The following is a 21,395-nucleotide window of genomic DNA, read 5'->3' on the forward strand; positions in this document are numbered from 1 at the left end:
TCTTTCCACCACCGCCCCCCAAATCCAGTGGCAAAGAATCACTTTTTCTCTTCGTCCACTATTTTTTTTGTTTTCCTTCTTCTTAAGATCAGTGGACAGTTTTCATTCTGTCTCCAGATCTAATCTTCAGAGGATCTGTAACAAAAATCATCATCTAGTCTGCTACAGTATTAGTCTTTCGATAAACGTACTGAACTCTGACTGCAGCAGCTTGACGAAGAGAGATTTAAATATTTCAGATAAGATGATGACTTTCAAGATGCCTAGTATCCTCTAAAGCTAAGCAATGAGTGACAGAATGATCTTCAAGAAAGATTTTCTCTGTATGAAGCTGCTGTCTGACAAAAATGATATCTGTCCAAAAAATATGAAGCTTCGCACTGAGATAGAAGGCTCAAAAAAATAGAACTACCAGAGATAGAAGGCTCAAAAAAATAGAACTACCAGAAGTTTATCATTAGAGCCACAAATAATAAAATTAACTCCATCTTTTTTATTTATATTTTTATCATCAAAATTTATGATGGCACTCCGAAGAGATGGATAGATCATTGTCGGTGATCCAACCACTATCTTTTTGTTCCAAAAATTTTGATCTGTTAATCCACCCCATGGCATTTCCGTAACATCTCCCAAACTCCCCCGTCAAAAACTACAAGATCTCTCTCTGCACCCTGCACGGATACAGAGTTATAAACTGACACCACCCTCCCTCGACTTCCAAAGCCTCTACTTGGTGACAACCCGCACCCCCTCTCAAACCCTCCCTCCTTTCTGATGACAGAGACGAGGAGCAGCACCACCGGCGGCGCGACCCAGGTCACCGGGCGACGAGGCCGAGGCGACGGCGGCGAAGGCGAAAGGGACGATGGCTAGGGTTCCGACGAGGGATTCCCTCATGGCCGCCGTCCGCCTCTGGGCGAGACTGAGAGCCGGCACCGGTTCTCCTCTGTGTAGAAAATATTGCACCTCTCGCCACCAGGACTACTACACCGAGGCGGCCGCGGCCGAGGTGGTGGTGGCGAGGGAGTTGCGGCAGCTGCCGGGTGGTGGCGGCGCCGGGAGTGGTGGGGGCAGCGGTGGCTGGGATTTCGTGGGTGCGAAGGAGTATCTGGACTATAGGAGGGCCTTGTATGGAGAGATCACGCACAAGGCTCTCCTCGTCGACGCCGTCGGCACCCTCCTCGTCCCCTCTCAGCCCATGGCTCAGGTTTTGCCCAACTCCTTTTCCCTAAAACAACTCATTCATCACCATTTTAGCTCCAAGATAGGCTTCGTAGGGTTTTTTTTTTTTTTTTCGTGTGTGTGTGTGTGTGTGTGTTTTCGGTCGGTTTACTTCTTAAAGGTTTGATTTTTTTTTTTTAACAATATATTTTAAGATACATTGTTGTTTTCCATGTGTTAAATATGTGCTACTTACCAGATTTACTAAGAGATCAGGCAGGTGTACTTTTTTTTGGATCGTTCTGTTGTTCTAGTGCTGATTAATGCAATTTTTTTGGAGCGTTTAGATTTACAGGAAGTTTGGAGAGAAATATGGCGTCCAGTATTCAGAAGATGAGATATTGAGTCGGTATCGCTGGGCCTATGAGCAGCCCTGGGGCAGATCTCGTTTGAGGTCTGATTACCAAAAGCATTTGTTCTTCTTCTCAATCTTTTGCTACGTTGATTTATATTATATAATTAATGTCTAGGAACACATGATTGATTGGATTTTTGTCATTACATTTGTGTCATTGAGAAGTATCACTTTTTTCCAATTAAATAAGGAGTTGCTATTTGTCTTCCTTGTTATTATTATAGAAATGCGTGGCCTCTGTACAGTGTCATTTATAATTTTTCCCTGCATTTGTTAGAGCAGGACATTGAGTTAGGCTTAATTTACTCTTACGAGGACAAATTGGTCCTTCAAGTTGCATGCTGTAAATGATTAATAGTTTCCTTGATGTTAATTGATGTTTTTACTTGCTATAATTTAATAACAGTTGAATGAGATTGACTAAGTCCTTGGCATAGTTTTTTATCAGTTTAAAAATGCATGAAATTACAAATAAAGTGTGTAGCTTATTTGTTAAATAGTTATGGTGGGCAATAGCTATGATGCTGTAGCAAATTTTTACTTGTCATGGGCCTTGATAACTTCCCGAGCATGTTTCCTCAGTGAAAAAGTATTTACCTATTTTTTGAAATTCATAAATTTGAAGAATTGTGGAATGATCTGAATATGTATGGTAATAATTTTAGCAGTATATGGCTGATGGCGGCCAGATTTAAAATTGTTTGGAAACAGCAGTCCCCTTTCATTTGCAATTTCCAAACTTAGAAGCTTCATTTTCTTCAAGGCGATAATATATGCCCACTTGTGGTTTAGGACATTGAATGATGATATTCATCATATATAAATTAGTTGTGCAGTTATAAATTCTGATATTATTACTGCTAATTATTCATGCGTCTGAGGCTTGTTGGAGAAGAATCCTGTTTATTCCATTAACATTTGAAAGCTGCAAACCCCTGGATTTATAAAAGACATGGACAACCTACAAGCCCAGGATATTTCTCCTTATATTTATATCTTTATTTCCATTGACAGCAAGGGGAATGCCACTTGTGTCACCTAGGCCATTGAATTTAGCTTGAAGAATCCTTATTCAGATATGTATCAGATGTTTAGATACTTATGAATACGTCATTGCAGTTTTTATAGTTTGGTGGAGAGTCGGATTATACCCACAATAAGTTTGACCTGCCATAATGATGCTAAAAGTTTGTCTATAGATGCTTTTAGAGATTGGTCATTAATATTGGTATGACGATCTTGTGAACTGTCATGTTTGCTATATCCTTAAACTAATATGCGAGTGTGGATGGGAAACATTTAAAATTGAAGGATATTAACAAACAAGATGTTTTAATGTTTTCTTCTACACAATGATTATTTAAAGGAAAACTTGTATAAATTACCTAAAATCACTGTATGTTGTGTTGATGTGTCTACTTTTTTTCTTCTTTCTGAATCAAACACTTGAGTGATGGAATCCAAATATCACACGTCTCCGCACAAAAAACTCTATTACTGGAGAAAAAAGAACAAAATCATTATAGAATTTTTAGGAGTTGTATATTTAATTTTGTATATTGTTTTAAAGTGTATAAATTTGTTGTATAAATTTGTTGGAAAATTTTTATAGTAATTGAGACTATGCATTTGTGCATCTTACATTTTTCAGAGGTCTATTTCACCACCATAAAACCCAAATTCATGTCCACCACCAAGTTCCCATTACATAGAGACAACCAGAAATATTAAATTCTGTTGCTATTCATATATTAGTAAATTGGTGAATATTTTCACAATGATATAAAATTACTTTTTTCTACGAGTTGATTACATGTAGGCTTGGGAAACCATAGAGTCAGACACAAGATGAGGAGCATTGATAGTGCAAAATGTAAGACAAGGAAATTAATTGTTGAAAGATCCTTTGGGTCGTTAAACTTAGATAAAAGAAGACACTAGATATTAGCAATTGCATTATTGTATCAAAACTCGAATCATGTTGGCAGATCGAATGTCAAAGCGAACTCTTAATTGTTAATACCGAATCTGTATTCAGTGAAAATTAAAAATGGTATCTGTTTTGATCAAAAAGAACATATCAATGAATTTCTCTTTCCTCTATGTAATGGGAAAGCTCCAAAGTCCAGCAAGAGGAGCCTGCTGGACTCTGAGGCCTTCCTGCTTAGAGTCCAGTGTTTTTTAATTCTTTGTACTATTTGTTTATCCTAAGGGGTCTCAAGAAAAGGGGAAATCAAGGCCTGATAACTTGGCACTATTATCCTATTACCTTCGGAGAATTGAGGCCATGTCTGTAAGTTCCCCTTTCTGAGCTAAAGCACATGAATTGCGTGTGCTGTATATTAGCACTGGAAAATGCAAAAAGATCTTATGGAGCATCTATATGACAATAGATCATGATTATGTCTTTATATGATTATATATGATCTTACGGAGCAGCTATAAAAACAGACGTTGCTTACCAACCATTAGTTTGCATTGACACACTAGGTGAACAAGATTTAGTGTGGGATAGTACCTAAACAAATTTCTTCTCTACTAGCAACTGCACCCCTCTGAGCATGTACAGTTGCCCCCCTTATATTCTTTGGTCTAGAATGCATATAACTTATGGTATTATTATGCAAGATTCACAAATCAAAGATGTATTAATATATTGTAATGGGTGATTGATATAAGGTAATGCTTACATCTTCTATTGTTTGGGTAGCAACCAATGCATCATCCTCCATCTTGTATATAACATTCCTCAATGCACTTAGGAGCCCTTTACCAATGTCCATCCTTGGAACTGTATGGAGGTAGTAAGCTATCAAGTTTTGTGTTATATTTGATTCGATTGTTATTATTAGTGATATGTAATAAATAATACTGGCTTACCAGCTAGATGCGTGTTGTTGCCCATCTGGGTATCTCATCTCTCCTAAATGATGTTGATGCAATCATCATGGGATCAGCCTATATGATCTCTTCCATGGTCATCATCATCATAGGGTAGAGGAAGCCCATTTGTGGGCATCTCTTGTACCAACAGCCTGAAGCACTCGATAAATTGGTGTGATGATCTTTAACTATTTCCTTGGCTCGTTTCTAGAATCGCTGACTTGTCCCTATCCCCTCCATATGGTCCTCCTCCATGCTATCACAGGCGTATCAGCTCTGCATCCACTCCTTGCTGAGGAATTGGACTTGCAAACCTGCCTTATTCTTGATCAAGATGTCAAGGGCATGTAGCATATTGGGAAGCGGGTAACTGCTGAACTTAGTATGTCTCCCCTAGTATACTTCCTCATCAATGCCAATACCTGCGCAGCTGTATATGAATTTGGTGATGGCTTGGGCTGTCTTCACCACCTACTTCACTTTTCGAAGCTTGCCAATGCCCTGGAGAATCAGATCAATGTAGTAGGTGGTAAATGGGATCCAAACAATATGTAGCCTTCTTAGCATCAACTACTTATTGATTGGTCTTCTTTTATTGCGCTCTGTTCAGTCACCACTTGCACAACATCCTCGTTGTCATTACTTGTCCATAAACTCCTCCATCAATCTGTTCATATGTCATGTACTCCATCTAAATTATCAACTAACTTGTGAAAGAATGTCTTCTTGTCACAATATGTAAGGAAGTTAATAGTTCTTCTCTTGGTGGGACTTGACCAACTGCCATTCATCAATGTCAATCCATATGTGAGCCATTTGTTCTTGGAGGATGCTATCCAAGACTCTAATTCAACCCTATCCTCATCATGTAGCTTATTAGACTAGGTGGATCAACATCTTGATTGACCCTTTGGAGGCCGTCAATCATGTTATGATGATAGGTGTTAACTGTGGCATTTACTGGGAAGTGGCTAAAATGGAACCAGTTTCCCATAATCCTCCACATATCCTTCTTGTCCTTCAACATGCTATCGATTCTTTGTTGCTTTGTGCCTCTACAGTGGTTGGCCCTGATCCTTGCATATCCTTACTCATCTTGCCTTTCCTATCACCGAAGGCTCCAAACATGGATGCTATCTTGCTGACACCTAGAACTATGATTGATTGGGTCCTTAAACCTTGATCTGGCATAGCAGAACTGGATCTGAAACGCTCTTTGTATTGTGAGGATAAAAAAATTAGCTCTGTGCCTAGCCACCTCATCCATTCCTTGTTGCTCCTCCCCACTGGCCTGGACAGCAACCTGAATACGGGCGTCTATGTTAGGATATAAGATCTCCAAACCGGTGAATGCTAGATTCAGACTCTGATAGGAAGCACTAAATATAACGATATTAAACACTAGTAATCTAATTAGTCTGGGAATTACTTAAAGTTGGGCTTTTATTCAAGAAGCAATCAACATCCCAAAAATTAATCAAATTGCTGTCAACAATAGACAATGGATAGCATGCTAGACTACGAGCATGATACTGTATGTTGGAACTTAAAGTCTCCTTTCTATTAATTTTTTCTGACATATATTTATAATAAAAATTAAAATAAATATCAAAAATCATAAAAGTTATACCATTGCATAGATAGATTTGACTAAGATCTATGATATATTATGAAATGATATCAAAATACTAAATTTTGGCATGATTTCCCTTTTCTTTGTCAATTTCTGTTCATTTATGGGTTGTAACAAGTAAAAAAAGAAAAAGAAATGGATATACATGGATCAGACCTCTTGCTTGCCCTTCCACTCTCTCCCTTTCTTTCTCCCCTTTTACTATGAAATAGAGGGATGAAGGGTGTTAGGCCCTTTCACCCCTAATTATTGAGACCTTGAACTGATATGGGGCCCTTCTCGGGCTAAACTACCCAGAACCGAATGGTTTCAAGCAGTTCAACCTAGTAAGAACTGGTCCGCACTAATTCGAGCCAAGTATTGTACCATATACCATGATGGCATGGATGTAAATTTTTTAATTTAGAGTGCTATTGACTAGTCAACCAAATCTAGGGGTCATCATCTTTTACATATTTGCTTTTTACTTTTATAAATTGTATTATTTGGAAACATCTCGATTCTCGACACAAGCATCCCATGTCGAGATTTTTGGAGGTTATAATGTTAGACACTTCGGGACTTATGTCAATTATCTAGGTAACACTATGCAGTGGATGGGGAAAAAGAAACTTTTGATAGGCATTTCTTTGCCTGAGTACTTACTGTACTTTATAGCCTGTTTTGAACTTGAATCATCATATTCTTGTATGTTATACGTGACTTTACTAATGTTTTCCCTTTTACCCCACTTTATGGGGGATCTTCAATTGATGCTCATAGGGAATCTCTTTCTGGTTAGAAAGAAGTTTTCTTATTTTGTTTTTGCAAGCCTTGATTCGGAAACTATGGCAGATATTATGCCTATTTTAGAAGCACGCATTTGATTGAGATTAGGGAATAAGAGAGCTAGGATGATGTTAATAATTAATATTCAATAACCAATAACTTAATGGAATTCTCTTTCAATAATACAACTCTGACACGGACCGATTGGTTATGGCTGATGTTGTGATTATAAAATAGTAAACAGCAATGCCACATCATTCCCTTTTTACCTGGATCTTGGTTGAAATATATATTATTTATACCATCATGCATTGTGTTACGGCCAATCCCCTGTCGCTTGTCGCTGGTGAAGAGCATCTGTAAAACAAAGTCCTTACAGATTGAAATTGTGTCCGACGGAGATCCTTCGATGCCTAAGTCAGCAGAGAGTGGTAAACAGCAGATAAAGAATATTTGAATTGACAGAGTTTCAGCTCAGAATTGTCTTATCCATGCTATAACCGTCGAGCACGTGGTCTCGCTTTTTATGACGCTAAATTATCGGATCATAATCGTGGAGTTAATGGACCGTTTATGTCTACTAATCATCGTGACACGTAGTTGATAACCGTTTATAACGGTTAGATGTGTAGGTTCTGCACATTCCAGCCTTATGTGATCATGGGAAGATAAGCCGACTATATATCGGTAATAGTAATTAGTCGGTAGTCGTGAAGATCCGAATGAGCATCGGACGATGATTCTGATATGCCGATGGTCATCAGTCGGATATTAATTGAATTGTCGTGGTTGTCTGTTATTGGTTGATAACAGCCGACTGTCGGTCGGTTAACTGATTGTTAGTCGGAGTATTGTGTTCATAAGGCCGATGTAGAGTCGGAGTTGAGGGTCTATTGAATGGTCCCAACAGTTGCCCTCCACTCCCAAGTCTAAGGTGGTCTGACGTGTATATCATCATGTGATCTATCACGTTAGACGAAGAAAGTTGTCACATGTCGTCTCGAGCCCTGACTCGGCTGCTGATATTAATGAGTTTTTGGAATATGAGAGATCTCCAGCTATTTTGATAGCTGTGAAATCATTATTGAGCTGTCGTTTCAGAAAGATAATTCAGCATCGGATGATTTAATTCTGACTAGTAGATTTTGGCAACATATCAAAACATCATTGGCTCTGAGCTATTCACGTGAATAACAGTGAGGTGGCACGATCGGGAGGTGTGTCGAATCATCCGATCAATGGTCGGTCTAGATGTTGCCACATGTCATATTCTGATGAAATTCAGATTTGACTGATTTCATTCTGACCGTTGAGGGATCTTATATATATGGAGTCATTTTCAACCAGGCTTTTACTTTGCATTTGTCACCATCTTCTGCAGCTGAAGGTTCTGTTGGTTGTTCTTAGGCTTTGTCTCTTGCGCCATCTCTGATTTTAGGTTGAGTTTCTGTCTTCTTTCTTGGATTTTCTTCCCCTTAGGGTTTTTCTTTTTTCTTTTCTTAGTTCTTCATTTTCCATGGCTAGTAGAAAAGCTTCTTCTTCTCGGGATAGTCGGTCAGAGAATCCGATCGACGACTCTCCTTCGGATCCAGAAACGGAAGCTTCTTCCTTATCCGGGCTCAACATTGAACGGCTCTGGGAATAATACCGTATTCCGAAGCAGTATCAACTTTCCGCTCCTGGCTCGGATGGTCGGATGAATTCCCCTCCTCCGGGTCAGGTTGTAATTTATGTCGAGGACCTTCGGACTGATCTTCGATTTTCGATTCCGAAGTTTGTTCGGAATCTTCTTGACTGCTACGGCCTCTACCTTGCTCAGCTAGCTTCAAATTCTATCCAGCTGATCATCAGTTTCGTCCTGTTGTGTCATCTTATACCGACCGTTCCTCGTCCTTCTCTTTTTCGATCTTTTTTTGTCTTTCGTCCTCATCCGAAGGCCAAGGGTTGGTGGTTCTTCAACTTGAGGAAAGATCTTTCTTTCATTTTTGATTTTCCATCGTCCATTCATGGATGGAAGAATCAATTTTTTTTCGTTTTTTTTCTTCTCCTTGGGGCTTTCCTTCGTGTTGGGATGATCCGAGGACTGGTCCCAATGAGAACAATCGGGTGGAGGCCGATGATCGAGAAGATTTCATCCGATTGAAAGACATGGCCGTTCCATCGCAATGAGAGCTGATGATCGAACAAGCTCTCTACGATGTCGGGCTTAGTTTGGTCACTTCTTTAGATATAAAACAGTCGGTCACTTTATTTTTCTTGTTTGTTTCTGAATTTTATATTGATTTCTTTGTTTTGATTGCAGCCATGCAGTCGAGGACACGAGTGTCATCTGCTGATATCCGCTCGCACGCTACCAAGAAAAAGGCAGCAGCTGAAGCTGGGCCCTCCCGACCGTCGAAGAAGAGTTGGGTCGCCACTCCATCTGTACTGGCGAGGGAGTCCGATATTTCGTCGGAGATGATTCTCGAGTCAGTTTTGGCATTGTCGACCCCGACAACGCTTCCTAAGGCGCCGTCTGCTGAAGGTGGGACGGCAGGAGACAACGGAGTTGCAGCATTACCATCGGCAGCTCCATCAGCAGAGGTTCGGACTGGGGCGGGCGTCGTGGCAGAATCCGAACAATCTATGGCTGCGCTAGTTGTTCCTCCAGCGGAATGTTCTTGGGCGCAGTCAAGCTCCGACTTTCTGACATTTTGGAGTGCGGGACTATCGATCGAAAATCGGGGGAAGGCGCCAGCAACTTCAGCTAATGACGGGTCGTTTGCAGGCCTTCCAACTCTTGTCGACATTCGGATCTCTGAGGATGAGTCAGCTTTGGCCAATCCGACATTGGCTAGGCGGCTCATCGAAGCTGTCCTCTTGACTGATCGAAAAAATAGGAAGAATCGGACTGTCGTCGAGATGTTTTCTTCTTTTTATCCGATGATACTCGGGGTAAGTTTTTTTTTTTTTTGATCTGATCTGACTTGCCTTCTATTTCAGTGGGCGCATGACATGCACGATCTAGAGAGCGGCTATCGGAAGATTGCCGACTTTCGTCAATCGTGGATGGATAAGGTGGCGGCCATCACCACTGAGAAGACTGCTGTTGTAAAACAACTTCAGGCGGCGATTGAACTGGAGAAGAAACTTCAGGAGCAGATCTCCCAAATGACGGCCGACCTATAGTCTTTCAAAGCCGAACTTAAGTTGGCTCGTCAAAATATCTCATCTCTTGAGTCACGGATCAAGAGCAAGAAGCATTCCATCCATCGGCTTCGGCGAGAGAGGGATGGATGCATTGATGAACTTGAAGCTGAACACGGAAGGCATCGGGCCACCCTGGAAAGGTTGGCACTGGCCGATGCTGAATCGGCCTCGCAGCATTGGCCTCCGTGAGAGTTGAAGCAGAGTCGGCGAAGGAAGCCCTGAGTCTGGCTGTTGAGAACTTCAAAAATTCTGAAGAATTCAAAGAAGAAATTCTCGAAGACGGATATGCTTTCTATTGCATCGGGTACGAGGACGGTCGAGATACGGTCGAAAAGTTATATCCAGACTTAAATTTGAGCAGCATCATTTCTTCTTGTTCGGGAGATGAAGCTGCCGAAGAAGGGGTTGCGTCGATCGAAGACGACGCACCGACTGTATCAGAAGCTGTTCCAGTCGTCGATACTGCACCGGAGCAAGGAGCGAAGACAACGTCTAGTGATCGATGTAGCATTTTTGTTTTTCTTTTTGTAATCAGACCGTTGGTCCAATTTTGTAACTTCCTTTCAATAAATGAAAGAAAAATTTTCGAAGAACCAACTCTTTCCTCTCTATGTATATGTAATATCGTTGAATCATAGTTTGACTATCGAATGTCGATCGGTGAGTCGAATCATTTAGTAGTAATTGTAGAATTGTTCGTTAGTCGAATATCAATAGACATTATCTTTTAGGCATTAGGATAAACGGTGATAAGTTGAATATCTTTCGACCGATCGTAGTCAAGTCAGTATGTCTAGTTGTTTGATAAACAGTGGCAAGTCGAATATCCTTCGATTTGATCGACCGTAATCAAGTCAGTATGTCTAGTTATTTGATAAACGGTGACAAGTCAAATATCCTTCGACTGATCGTAGTTAAATCGGTATAGTTTCAATTCGATCTGGGTCGTATTGGTATAGTATTCTGCTTAGTTAAAACTAAGTCGGCATAAATAGTCGTTTGACTAGAATCGGTTTTTACAGTGGAAAGTCGAGATATAGTCGGTACCGAGATACAGTCGGTATATTGGTTTTTACAGTAAAAATCGAGATATAGTCGATATGTCAGTTTTTACAGTGAAAAATCGAAATATAGTCGATAGAAATTGACTGTCCATTTATCGATCTAATATCACTTTGTAGTTGGTCGAAATTTTTGTGATTCTAAAATTTAATATTTCATTCTGAGCACTGTACATACGAACAACTTTATTGATAATACATTTTTAAGTTGTTAGCATTCTACGTTCGAGTAATAGTTGTTCTTTCAAGAGTCTCCAGCTGATATACGTCCGATCTAAGTATCTTGATTATTCTGTAGGATCCTTCTCAATTTGGAGATAATTTTTTCTGATCCAAAAGCTTTGAGACTTCTACCTTTTTTAGGACCAGGTCTCCTGAACGGAAGACCTTCGGCTTAACTTTTGAATTATAATACCGGACTACTCTTTGCTGATATGCTGCCATCCGAACTTGAGCTTGCTGTCGGACTTCTAAAAGTAGGTTTAGATCGGCTCTCCGACATTCTGAATTGCTCGGCTCATTGTATTGTTCCATCCTTGCTGATGGTAATCCGATCTCAAGTGGGATCATCGTTTTTGTTCCATAAGCCAGATTGAATTGCGATTTTCCCATTGGTATACGAGAAGTTGTTCGGTATGCTCATAGGACCGGATACAGTTCTTCCACCCAGAGGCCTTTAGTTTCATTCAGTCTGGTTTTGAGTCCATACAAGATTGTTTGGTTTATCACTTTCACTTCACCATTGGATTGTGGATGGCCGACTGATGTGAGTTTGTGCATAATGTGAAATTTTGCACAGAATTCTTTAAAATTTTGATTATCGAATTATCGACCATTGTCGGTGACGATGGTATGTGGTAGACCGAATCTGCATATGATTGACTTCTGAATGAAGTCTTCCATCTTACTTTCAGTGATCTGTGTCAGAGGTTCAGCTTCCACCCATTTGATGAAGTAATCAATGGCAACTACTATGAACTTCTTCTGACCAGATGTCAGAGGGAAAGAACCAAGTATGTCAATTCCCCATTATGTGAAGGGCCATGGTGCAATAGTTAATGTTAACTGACTGGCCGGCTGGTGTTCTATATTTGCATATTTCTGACATGGTTCACACCTTCGGACAAGTTCAGCTACATCTTTCTTCATGGTGGGCCAGTAATATCCTTGTCGTAAGATTTTGTAAGTCAAAGATTTGCTCTTCAAGTGATTTTCACAAATTCCTTCGTGTACTTCTCTGAGTGTATAGTAGGCGTTTGATGGTCTTGAACACTTCAGTAAGGAAAGAGAGAACGACCTCTTATAAAGCTGATCATTCATTAGAATATATTGTGAGGCCGCCTATCTGAGTCGTTTAGCTTCTGAGGAATCCGTAGGTAGAGTTCCATCAGTCAAGTATTGGATAATCGGGTCCATCCAGCTTGGTTCATCATTGATCTGTAGCACTTCTTCGATTTTATTAATACTCGGCTGTTCAAGGCATTCGATGAATGTCCAATCCAGCGAGTTGAAAGAAGTGGTTGTAAGTCACGAAAATACGTCAGCTCGAGCATTTTCTGCTCTTGGGATGTGAAAGATCTCAAAGACTTTAAAGTTGACGTAAGATCTTTCACCTTTTGAAGATACTTCATCATAACAGGGTTTCGGGTTTTAAATTCGCTCTTAACCTGTCCAGCAATCAACTGTGAGTCGGTGAAAATCTTCATATTGTCAATATCAAGCTCCTTGGCAATCTTTAAGCCAGCTAAGAGTGCTTTATATTTGGTTTGGTTATTCGAAGCTTCGAAATTGAATCGAAGGACATATTTGGTTACAACCCCTTCGGAATTGATGAGGATGAGATCGGCTCCACTGTCTTGTGCATTAGATGCTCCATTAATATGTAGCACCCATGCTGATGTTAAGTCGGGCTCGGGAGTTGTAGCTTGCTTTATGTTGTCGTTGGATTCATCCTCAGGATTATTATCAGATATTGTATACTTGGCGACGAAGTCGGCCAAAACTTGTGCCTTCATCGATGGACGTGAGCGATATTGGATATCAAACTCGTTGAGTTTTATTGCCTACTTTGTTATTCGATCTGAAATATCAGGTTGGTATAAAATTATCTTCAATTGATCTATTAAGATGACAACAGGATGTGCTTGAAAGTATGGGCGAAGTCGTTGTGATAATATGATTAGAGCGTAGATCATCTTCTTTGCTCTTGAATATCTTATTTCGGCATTGTGAAGCATTTTGTTAGTGTAGTAGATTGGTCGTTGAATTCAATTTTCATCCTCCTGGACAAGTACCGAACTAACTGCCTCCGTCGAAGTCGCCAAATAGAGATACAAAGTTTCTCTGACCTTTGGTTTTGTAAGCAATGGTGGAGACGTCAGATATCTTTTTAGATCTTCAAAAGATTGTCAGCACTTGTCTGACTATGAGAAGTCTTTTGCTTACCTCAAGGTTTTGAAAAATGACAAACATCTTTCTGCCGATCTTGAGATGAATCGATTGAGTGCGGCGATCCTTCTATTAAGCTGCTGTATTTTTCTTGAAATTAAGATGCTTCATATTAATGATAGCCTTTATTTTCTCAGAATTGGTTTCGATTCCTCATTGTGACACAAAAAATCCTAGAAACTTTTCAGAAGTTACTCCAAATACATACTTGGTTGGATTTAATTTCATCTGGTATCGTCGAAGTGTACTGAAGGCTTCTTCCAGATTCCGAACATGATCAGTAGTTTGAGGACTTTTCACTAGCATATCATCTACATAGACTTTCATATTTCATCCAATTTGTACCTTGAATATCTTGTTAACTATCCGTTGGTAAGTCGCTCCGGTATTTTTTAAATCGAACGGCATTACTTTATAACAGTAGATGCCCTTGTCGGTTACGAAGGCTATGTGCTTTTTATCTTCGGGTGCCATCCGAATCTAATTGTAGCCTACAAAGACGTCTATGAAGCTTAAGAGTCGGTGCTCCAAAGTCGCATCAACTAGTTGATCAATCTTTGATAAAGAAAATTGTCCTTCGGACAGGCTTCGTTTAGGTTTGTGTAGTCGATGTAGATTCTTCACTTCCTATTGGCTTTTCTCACCATTACTACATTGGCGAGCCAATCGGGATAATTTGCTTCTCTAATGAAATTAACCGCGAGGAGCTTGTCGACTTCTTCGTCGATGATCTTCTGTCTTTCAAGAGCAAAAGTTTTTTTTTTGTTTCACTGGCTTAATCTTTGGATCAATGTTTAGCCGATGGGTTATTATCTCCAGAGGAATGCCTTGTATGTCAGTAGCCGACCAAGTAAAAATATCAGCGTTTGCTCTTTGTAGACTTATTAGTTGTTGCCGCTCTGGATTAGGCAACTGTGATCCAATTTGGACTGTCTTCTCAGAATCTTCTTTTTTTAGTAGGATGGAAACCAATTGATCGGCTGGTTCACCCCTTCATTTTTTTTTTGATCCAATTTATTAACGGACAGAGTTTTCAGATTGATTATTCTGTGTGAAAATCAGGAAGCAGCGTCAGACAAGTTGTTGATCTTCATGTATTTTTTCGATTTCATTTTTTGTCGGAAATCGGATTAGCAGATGATATGTCGAGACTATTGCTCTCAGAGCATTAAGACCAGATCGTCTGAGTATGGCATTATAAGCCGAGAAAACTCGGACAACCGTGAATGTTAAGAGAACAGTACTCTGTCGTGGATCTGTTCGGATAGTAGGAGAGTAATTTTTTCTTCCACGGTAACTGCGTCCCCAGTGAAACTGACTAATGGCGTCGAGACTTTTTTGAGTCGATCAGTCAGTAGTCGTATTCGAAAGAAAGTCGAGTAAAACAGAACATCTGTTGAGCTTTCATTATCCACTAAAATTTTTTATATATCATAGTTTGCTATCGTTGCCGAGACAACGACAGTATCATCGTGGGAAGTTTGTATTCCCCGAACATCTTCTTTCGAAAAAGTAATTACATTGTGAGTCGTTATTTCTTCGTCGACTCTTCTTCGGAAGTTGTCCCTCAGTTCTTCTGTCGTCCGGAGATCATGTTGATTACTCCCGTCGTTGGTCGATTGTTGAGTGTCTTCTCAGTTTGCGGCTGAGGTTGTTGGTCGGTGGGAGGTTGAGTCGGACGATCGCGTCGGAATTTTTCGAGATAGCCTCGTCGAATCAGGACCTCTATCTCATCTCTGAACTGGATACACTGTTCGGTATCATGACTGTGATCACGATGGAATCGACAGTATTTTTTTCTGTTACGATTCGATGGCGCTTTCATTGGTGGGGGTGTCATAAATACTCCTCTCCTTCGATCTCCATCAAGATCTGCGCATGGGGAGCAGAAAGAGGAGTATAGGAGTCATACCTGCCATAGCTATTCGGCTTCGGACTCCGTCGTCGAGGTGAATCTCGCTTATTGGTAATTGGCCGACTTGATTCGGTCGGAGTTTCACTCTTCTTCTGTTTCTTCTTCTGACCATTTCCGTCTATCTGGCGTCGGTCAGAAGCAGCTTCATTCGCACGAATGTACTTGTACGTGCACTCCAGAAGTTTAGTATAGGTCCGAGGAAGAGTTTTGTCTAGAGAGTAGGTGAATCTTGATCCCCTCATATCCTTCTTCATGGCCGATATAGCCATATCTTCATTGAGATCTTTGACCTTAAGGATGGCCGCATTAACTCGAGCCACAAAATCTCTCAACATCTCTGTCTCACCTTGCTTAATTGAGAAGAGACTGTTTGATGTCTGTGGTGGTCTTCGGCTAGTATTGAAGTGGGCCACGAAAGATTGTTCAAACTGCTCAAAGGAGTTAATGCTCTCCTACTGAAGTCCAGAATATCAGGCTCGAGTAGCCTTCCGAATAGTTACCGGAAAGCCAATGCATAAGAGGGCGTCGGTTGCTCCCTGGATCATCATGAGAGCCTTATAGCTCTCCAAATGGTCGATCGGGTTAGTGGAGCTGTCATATGGCTCCATTTGCGGCATCTTGAACCGAGACGGAATCGGTTCGTCTAAGATGCGCTGAGAGAGAGGCTGGACAGTGTGGAAGTCGTAGTCATTGGAAGACTTCCGACCTTCCACCTGAAGTCGGGCGAGTCGGCGATCGATCTCTTTGAACTTGCGTTCATAGTCGTCAAGCCGTCGTTGCTGAGAAACTCCAGAGGTAGAACCTCCTGAAGAGCTTGAAGATGGAGAGGCAGAAGGTGTTCGCGGCATTTTTTTTTTCTGATACTATGTGCATGAGAAGGAGAGGGAGCGCCGCGAATGATGGATGGCATGGTGGGAGTGCTGAGAACGTGGCTGTCCGTCTCGGTGAGAGTGTCGAGACGGTTGTCGCTCTGGAGAAGAGGATGAGCGCCGTGGAGGGTGGCGGCTGTACCTAGATGGCACGGAATGAGCCACCGGTGGTTGCTGCTGCTGCTGTGTTTGTTGCTGTTGGAGGCTCTGAACCGTCTCCGTTAATACTTTCATTTGCTGCATGAGTGCAGCAATTTGTGCATCCGTTATGACCACAGGACGTGAAGAATTGGGCTCTATCATTGAAAGTGGGAAAGGAATATCTTCCCCACCGGAAGACTGCATTGCTGAACCTGTTGAATGCTGGGCTCTGATTTTTGGCATGGTTGATTGTATTCTTTTTCCTTCTTGGTGCGCCAATCTGTTACGGCCAATCCCCTGTCACCTGTCGCCAGTCGTCGGTGAAGAGCACCTGCAAAACAAAGTCCTCACAGATCGGAATTGTGTCCGGCGGGGACCCTCCGATGCCTAAGTCAGTGGAGAGTAGTGAACAGCAGATGAAGAATATTTGAATTGGCAGAGTTTTAGCCTAGAATTGCTTTACCCATGCTGTTCATTTACCTCCCTTTTATAAATGATTCTGATGTAATCGTCGAGCACGTGGTTTCGCTTTTTATGTTGCTAAATTATCGGACCATAATCGTAGAGTTAATGGGCTGTTTTTGCCCACTAAGACCGTGATATGTAGTCGATAACCGTTTATAACGGTTAGATGTGTAGGTTCCGCACATGCCGGCCTTATATGATTGTGGGAAGATAAGCCGACTATATGTCGGTAATAGTAGTAGGTCGGTAGTCGTGAAGATCCGAATGAGCATTGGATGATGACTCTGATATGCCGATGGTCATCAGTCGAATATTAACAGAATCATCGTGGTTGTCTGTTATTGGTTGATATTAGTCGACTGTCGGTTGGTTAACTGATTGTTAGTCGGAGTATTGTGTTCATAAGACCGATGTAGAGTCGGAGTCGGGGGTCGGTTGACTGGTCCCAACACATTGTATGTACTCCAATTCCTTCAATGTGTGTTTTTGTCCAGTTCATTTATATTACCTTATTAAGATTTTGATTTCTTTATGTCTGACTTTTCCCAGGTATGTGGCTGATGGGAGGCCCTTTTGGCAATTCATAGTTAGTTCTTCTACAGGGTGTTCAGATTTACAATACTTTGAAGAGCTATATCAATACTATACAACTGAAAAGGTGGGCTGAATCTTATGTTGAAACGTAGTTATAGTATCTAAGTTTGCTGTCAAGTCAGGTCTTACAGTTATTATGTTGTTTTTAGGCTTGGCATCTCTGTGATCCTGATGCAGAAGAAGTTTTTCAAGCTTTGAGAAAGGCTGGAGTGAAAACAGCTGTAGTCTCAAATTTTGACACCCGCTTACGACCTCTGTTGCAAGCCCTAAAGTGTGGTCACTGGTTTGATGCAATTGCAGTGTCAGCCGAGGTAAGTAGCCTTTTTTGTTTTTCCCCCCCCTTATTTCATTCCTTCCTACAAATAGATAGGTAAGTGTATGTGGTCATTGGTCACATATAATGATTTTTTGACATTTAGAGTTCCAAGTTATGAAACCACCCTTAAAATTCTTTACATTGTTCATCTGTATTAAGATGCTTTATATAAAGACAATGTATGTTGGTGAATTCCCATTTATATTTATATTACCATGCATTTCATGCAAATAAATTGACATAATATGTATCCTTTAATGATCTTTTTTCATTCCATCTAATATTAAATTATTGTCCTTGTCACTGCGAACTAGCTAATTTTATTGGTCTTGATCTTACTTATTTCTGGACTTCCTCTAAAATTTTATGAATGCTTTGTAACAGGTAGCAGCTGAAAAACCCAACCCAACAATATTTTTGAAGGCCTGTGAGTTTTTGGGAGTAAAACCTGAGGAAGCAGTGCATGTTGGTGATGATAGAAGGAATGATATATGGGGAGCTAGGGATGCAGGTTGTGATGCATGGCTTTGGGGCAATGATGTCCATTCTTTCAAGGAGGTATCTTACATACTCTTCATTGTTAATTCATGACCTAAATTCTTGGTTTTCATCAATCACATGATTAAGATACTCAGGAAATGTTGCATGCATAAATTCTTTGGCTGCTGTGTTTGCTGGATACAACTATGCCATTGATTTTGATATAATGATGATTCCAAGACTCTTTGCAAGTTTCTGTTGTGAAGAAATCCATGTTGCAGATTTTCTTGGAGATTTCTCACAAGATTTTTAAGTCCACTGGAGGATAAATTATGTTCTTTACCAAGCTAATATATCTTAATAATTGGCCTGAATACCTTACAGATCAACACTGCTGTTGTTTTCTTTTTTGGAACCCTGTTATTTTTTCCGAGGTTTCTTTTAGGGCTAGATGTTCTCGGGCTTCTTAACTCTGACGTGGTTTTGGTGTGGTCTGATGGTTAAGCAGTATGATGGTGCCAACCCTGTTTCTTCCCCATTTTTCTTTCGTCTTTCGTCTCTCTTCGCATGAACATTTCATATTCTTAATGAATGGTGGTGCTTCAGGACCATATTTCGCAACTGAAAAAAAGCCTTAATGCTTTAATGCATGGCAAGTTGGTTTCAGGCTATGATACTCTGGAATCTTATTCATGGGTTATCTGTGCAGGTTGCTCGAAGAATTGGAATCCGAGTTTGAGGAATGCAGTCATGCTCATGCCACCAAATAATCAATTGTTCAGATCATACGTACAGGATTTCATCTCTTCTCTGGAATTAAGTTTCTGATAATAGCTGTATTATGTAAATTTGTAGGAGAAATAGTTAGGAAGAAGGGAGATGTATCAGAACAATGGGATGTTCATGGATTTTCAGTTCTTTGGAGATGTATAAGAACAATGGGATCTTCATGAGTTTTAGTTTCTTATCTTGGAAATAACTATGTGAACTTGGCTATGCATGATTACCATCTACTGCAAGATTTTGCTGTTGGAAATATTCTGTAACATGAACAAGGAGAGTGGGTTTCAGGAATTTTGCAATATATTTATCTATAAAGAACCAGGAATTTTTCAATAGATTTATCTATTGAGAACCAGAATGGAAAGAAACCTGGCAGAGATCCAGGTGAGGGCAGGCCTGGTGAGTGTTTTTGTTAGTGGAATTTTGTAATATATTCAGGTTATCCTTTTTGTTTTTTCGGATGGCAGAGTAAAATACACCTCAGCCATGACTGGTGAGTGTTTTTAAGCCAGCCAAAACCATACCTAGCTATTCTAGGCTGAAGGTAAAGCATATAGACCTTTTTGTTCTTTAATCTACTTTCTGGTATTTCAGCTTAAATAGCTGATTCATCAATCGAGTTTGGTATTTTTGTAAGATAAGGCTCATGGAATGGCTAATATGATATGTATTTTTTAGTAGCATGACATTAATTGAAGTCCATAAAAGATGTTCAAATATTATTTTTTGTGAATGCAATCAACTATCATCATGTTAGTAGTTCCATCTATCTGCCTTATGAAGTGGTCCATGTAGCATTGCTCAGCTGGTAATTCTGTTTGAAAATATTTCCCACTTAACCCTACAAATGTGGTTCCCACTGCCTTTTATGGATGCTGCGCTGTTTTGTAAAGTCAATGGTGGACATGTCGACCAATCTTACCTGTATTATAAGTTCAATTTGTTTGTGTTTTGAGTTTGCTGCTTGCTGATGAATTTGGCCAGTCTTCAGTAAGATCAGAAAATATCTTCATGTAATGTCAATAAACATTTAATAGTTAAATTCTTTGACTGGAACTTCTTGATCAAATACATATGGGATCAGAGGAAAATCAGGTAGTAATAAGTATCAAAAATAATCAATGAGCTGGATAATTGAATGGTGTGCTATTCCTACATACCTTTTTTTGGCTGGAATAGAGTTTACTTAAAAAAGGTTGATGTGAGTTCAGTAGAAAAACTGACAATCATAAGCTCAACCTGATCCCTTTCAATATTTGTATAGAAAGCTATTTCTGAAAACATTAGACAACAACCTGATCCTTATGCTTCTTGCAGCCGTGGCTTGGGTGTGTTGGAGATAAAGAAACTCTAGAATATTTCTGAATAAGTATTACCGATATTGAAAAAATTGCAGCTGAAAGAATTCATCTCTTTAATGAATGGTCTGTTCTTTGTGATTACAAAACCCTTCCTCACTTTGGTGGTATATGGTCCAAAGTTAAGAACATTGCGAGATTGTTATCTAATATCTAATTTTCAGCTGCTCCCAATATTCTGATCTACATTCGATTGTTTCAAGAGTATCCTGGCAAGAAAACATCTTGGTTTGATATTTTTATAATCAGATTTTCAGTTTTCAGAAGAAATGAAAAGTATTTGGTTTGCTTCAGACATTATCATGTATGCTCATGTGTCTTGGTATTTCTCGTGGGTGCTGGATCAATTTTCAGAATTTTTGGACCTGTTTATCTCTTGGAGTTATTGTCTAAAAGGTTCTTAGGTCCGACTTTGTCAGACTCTTCACAACAAGATGGTTTGACTTGCTTCCTCCTTATAATTCAGTGAGATCCATTCAACTGCTCTCTCTTTGGAGAAATTATTGTCTATACTGCATGCACCAGCATGGCTGTGCTCATAGCCAATCATGACCGCTGATTCCTATGGTGGTGCACTGAGATGCGCAAGCTGCTGTTATTAGTTTCGCACATGACTATGTGGTGCATCCAGTGTATGCAATAATTTGTCCTCTCTTTGACTGGTCTGTGTCACTGGTCATTAATATGTATTTGTTAACTTCTGTCTCGCTTCTATTATTCACTTCAAACCTTCATCTTTTCTATGTAAATTCTGTATGATATTCATTTCATATCATATTATATAATATTCATTTCATATCATCCATCACAGGGTTAGTGTAATGGCCTGCACCTACCAAACAAAGACTCCTATATGCTTCAGTCACATGGGCACCTACCATCTTCTACCATAATTGTAACAAACTGAAACTAT

General features: G+C 40.1%; 1 protein-coding gene across 1 annotated transcript; it reads left to right on the top strand.

Annotated features, from left to right (window-relative positions):
• Positions 1-629: 629 nt before the first annotated feature.
• LOC105049110 (uncharacterized) lies at positions 630-19,337 on the top strand. Its single transcript, XM_010928669.4, has 6 exons — positions 630-1,210; positions 1,512-1,618; positions 17,501-17,609; positions 17,695-17,856; positions 18,246-18,419; positions 19,051-19,337. Exons 1-6 carry the CDS (start codon positions 869-871, stop codon positions 19,078-19,080), a joined length of 924 nt encoding a protein of 307 aa, XP_010926971.1. The 5' UTR covers positions 630-868; the 3' UTR covers positions 19,081-19,337.
• Positions 19,338-21,395: the final 2,058 nt, after the last annotated feature.

The sequence above is a fragment of the Elaeis guineensis genome, chromosome 7, assembly GCF_000442705.2.
Source record: "Elaeis guineensis isolate ETL-2024a chromosome 7, EG11, whole genome shotgun sequence".
NCBI lineage: Eukaryota > Viridiplantae > Streptophyta > Magnoliopsida > Arecales > Arecaceae > Elaeis > Elaeis guineensis.

Bases quoted from the DNA above. Each gene is read 5' to 3' on its own strand.
- LOC105049110 (XM_010928669.4), top strand. From the start codon at position 869: ATGGCTAGGGTTCCGACGAGGGATTCCCTCATGGCCGCCGTCCGCCTC. The intron at 1,211-1,511 runs GTTTTGCCCAAC...TGGAGCGTTTAG, and splicing joins CCTCTCAGCCCATGGCTCAG to ATTTACAGGAAGTTTGGAGA. The intron at 18,420-19,050 runs GTATCTTACATA...TTATCTGTGCAG, and splicing joins ATGTCCATTCTTTCAAGGAG to GTTGCTCGAAGAATTGGAAT.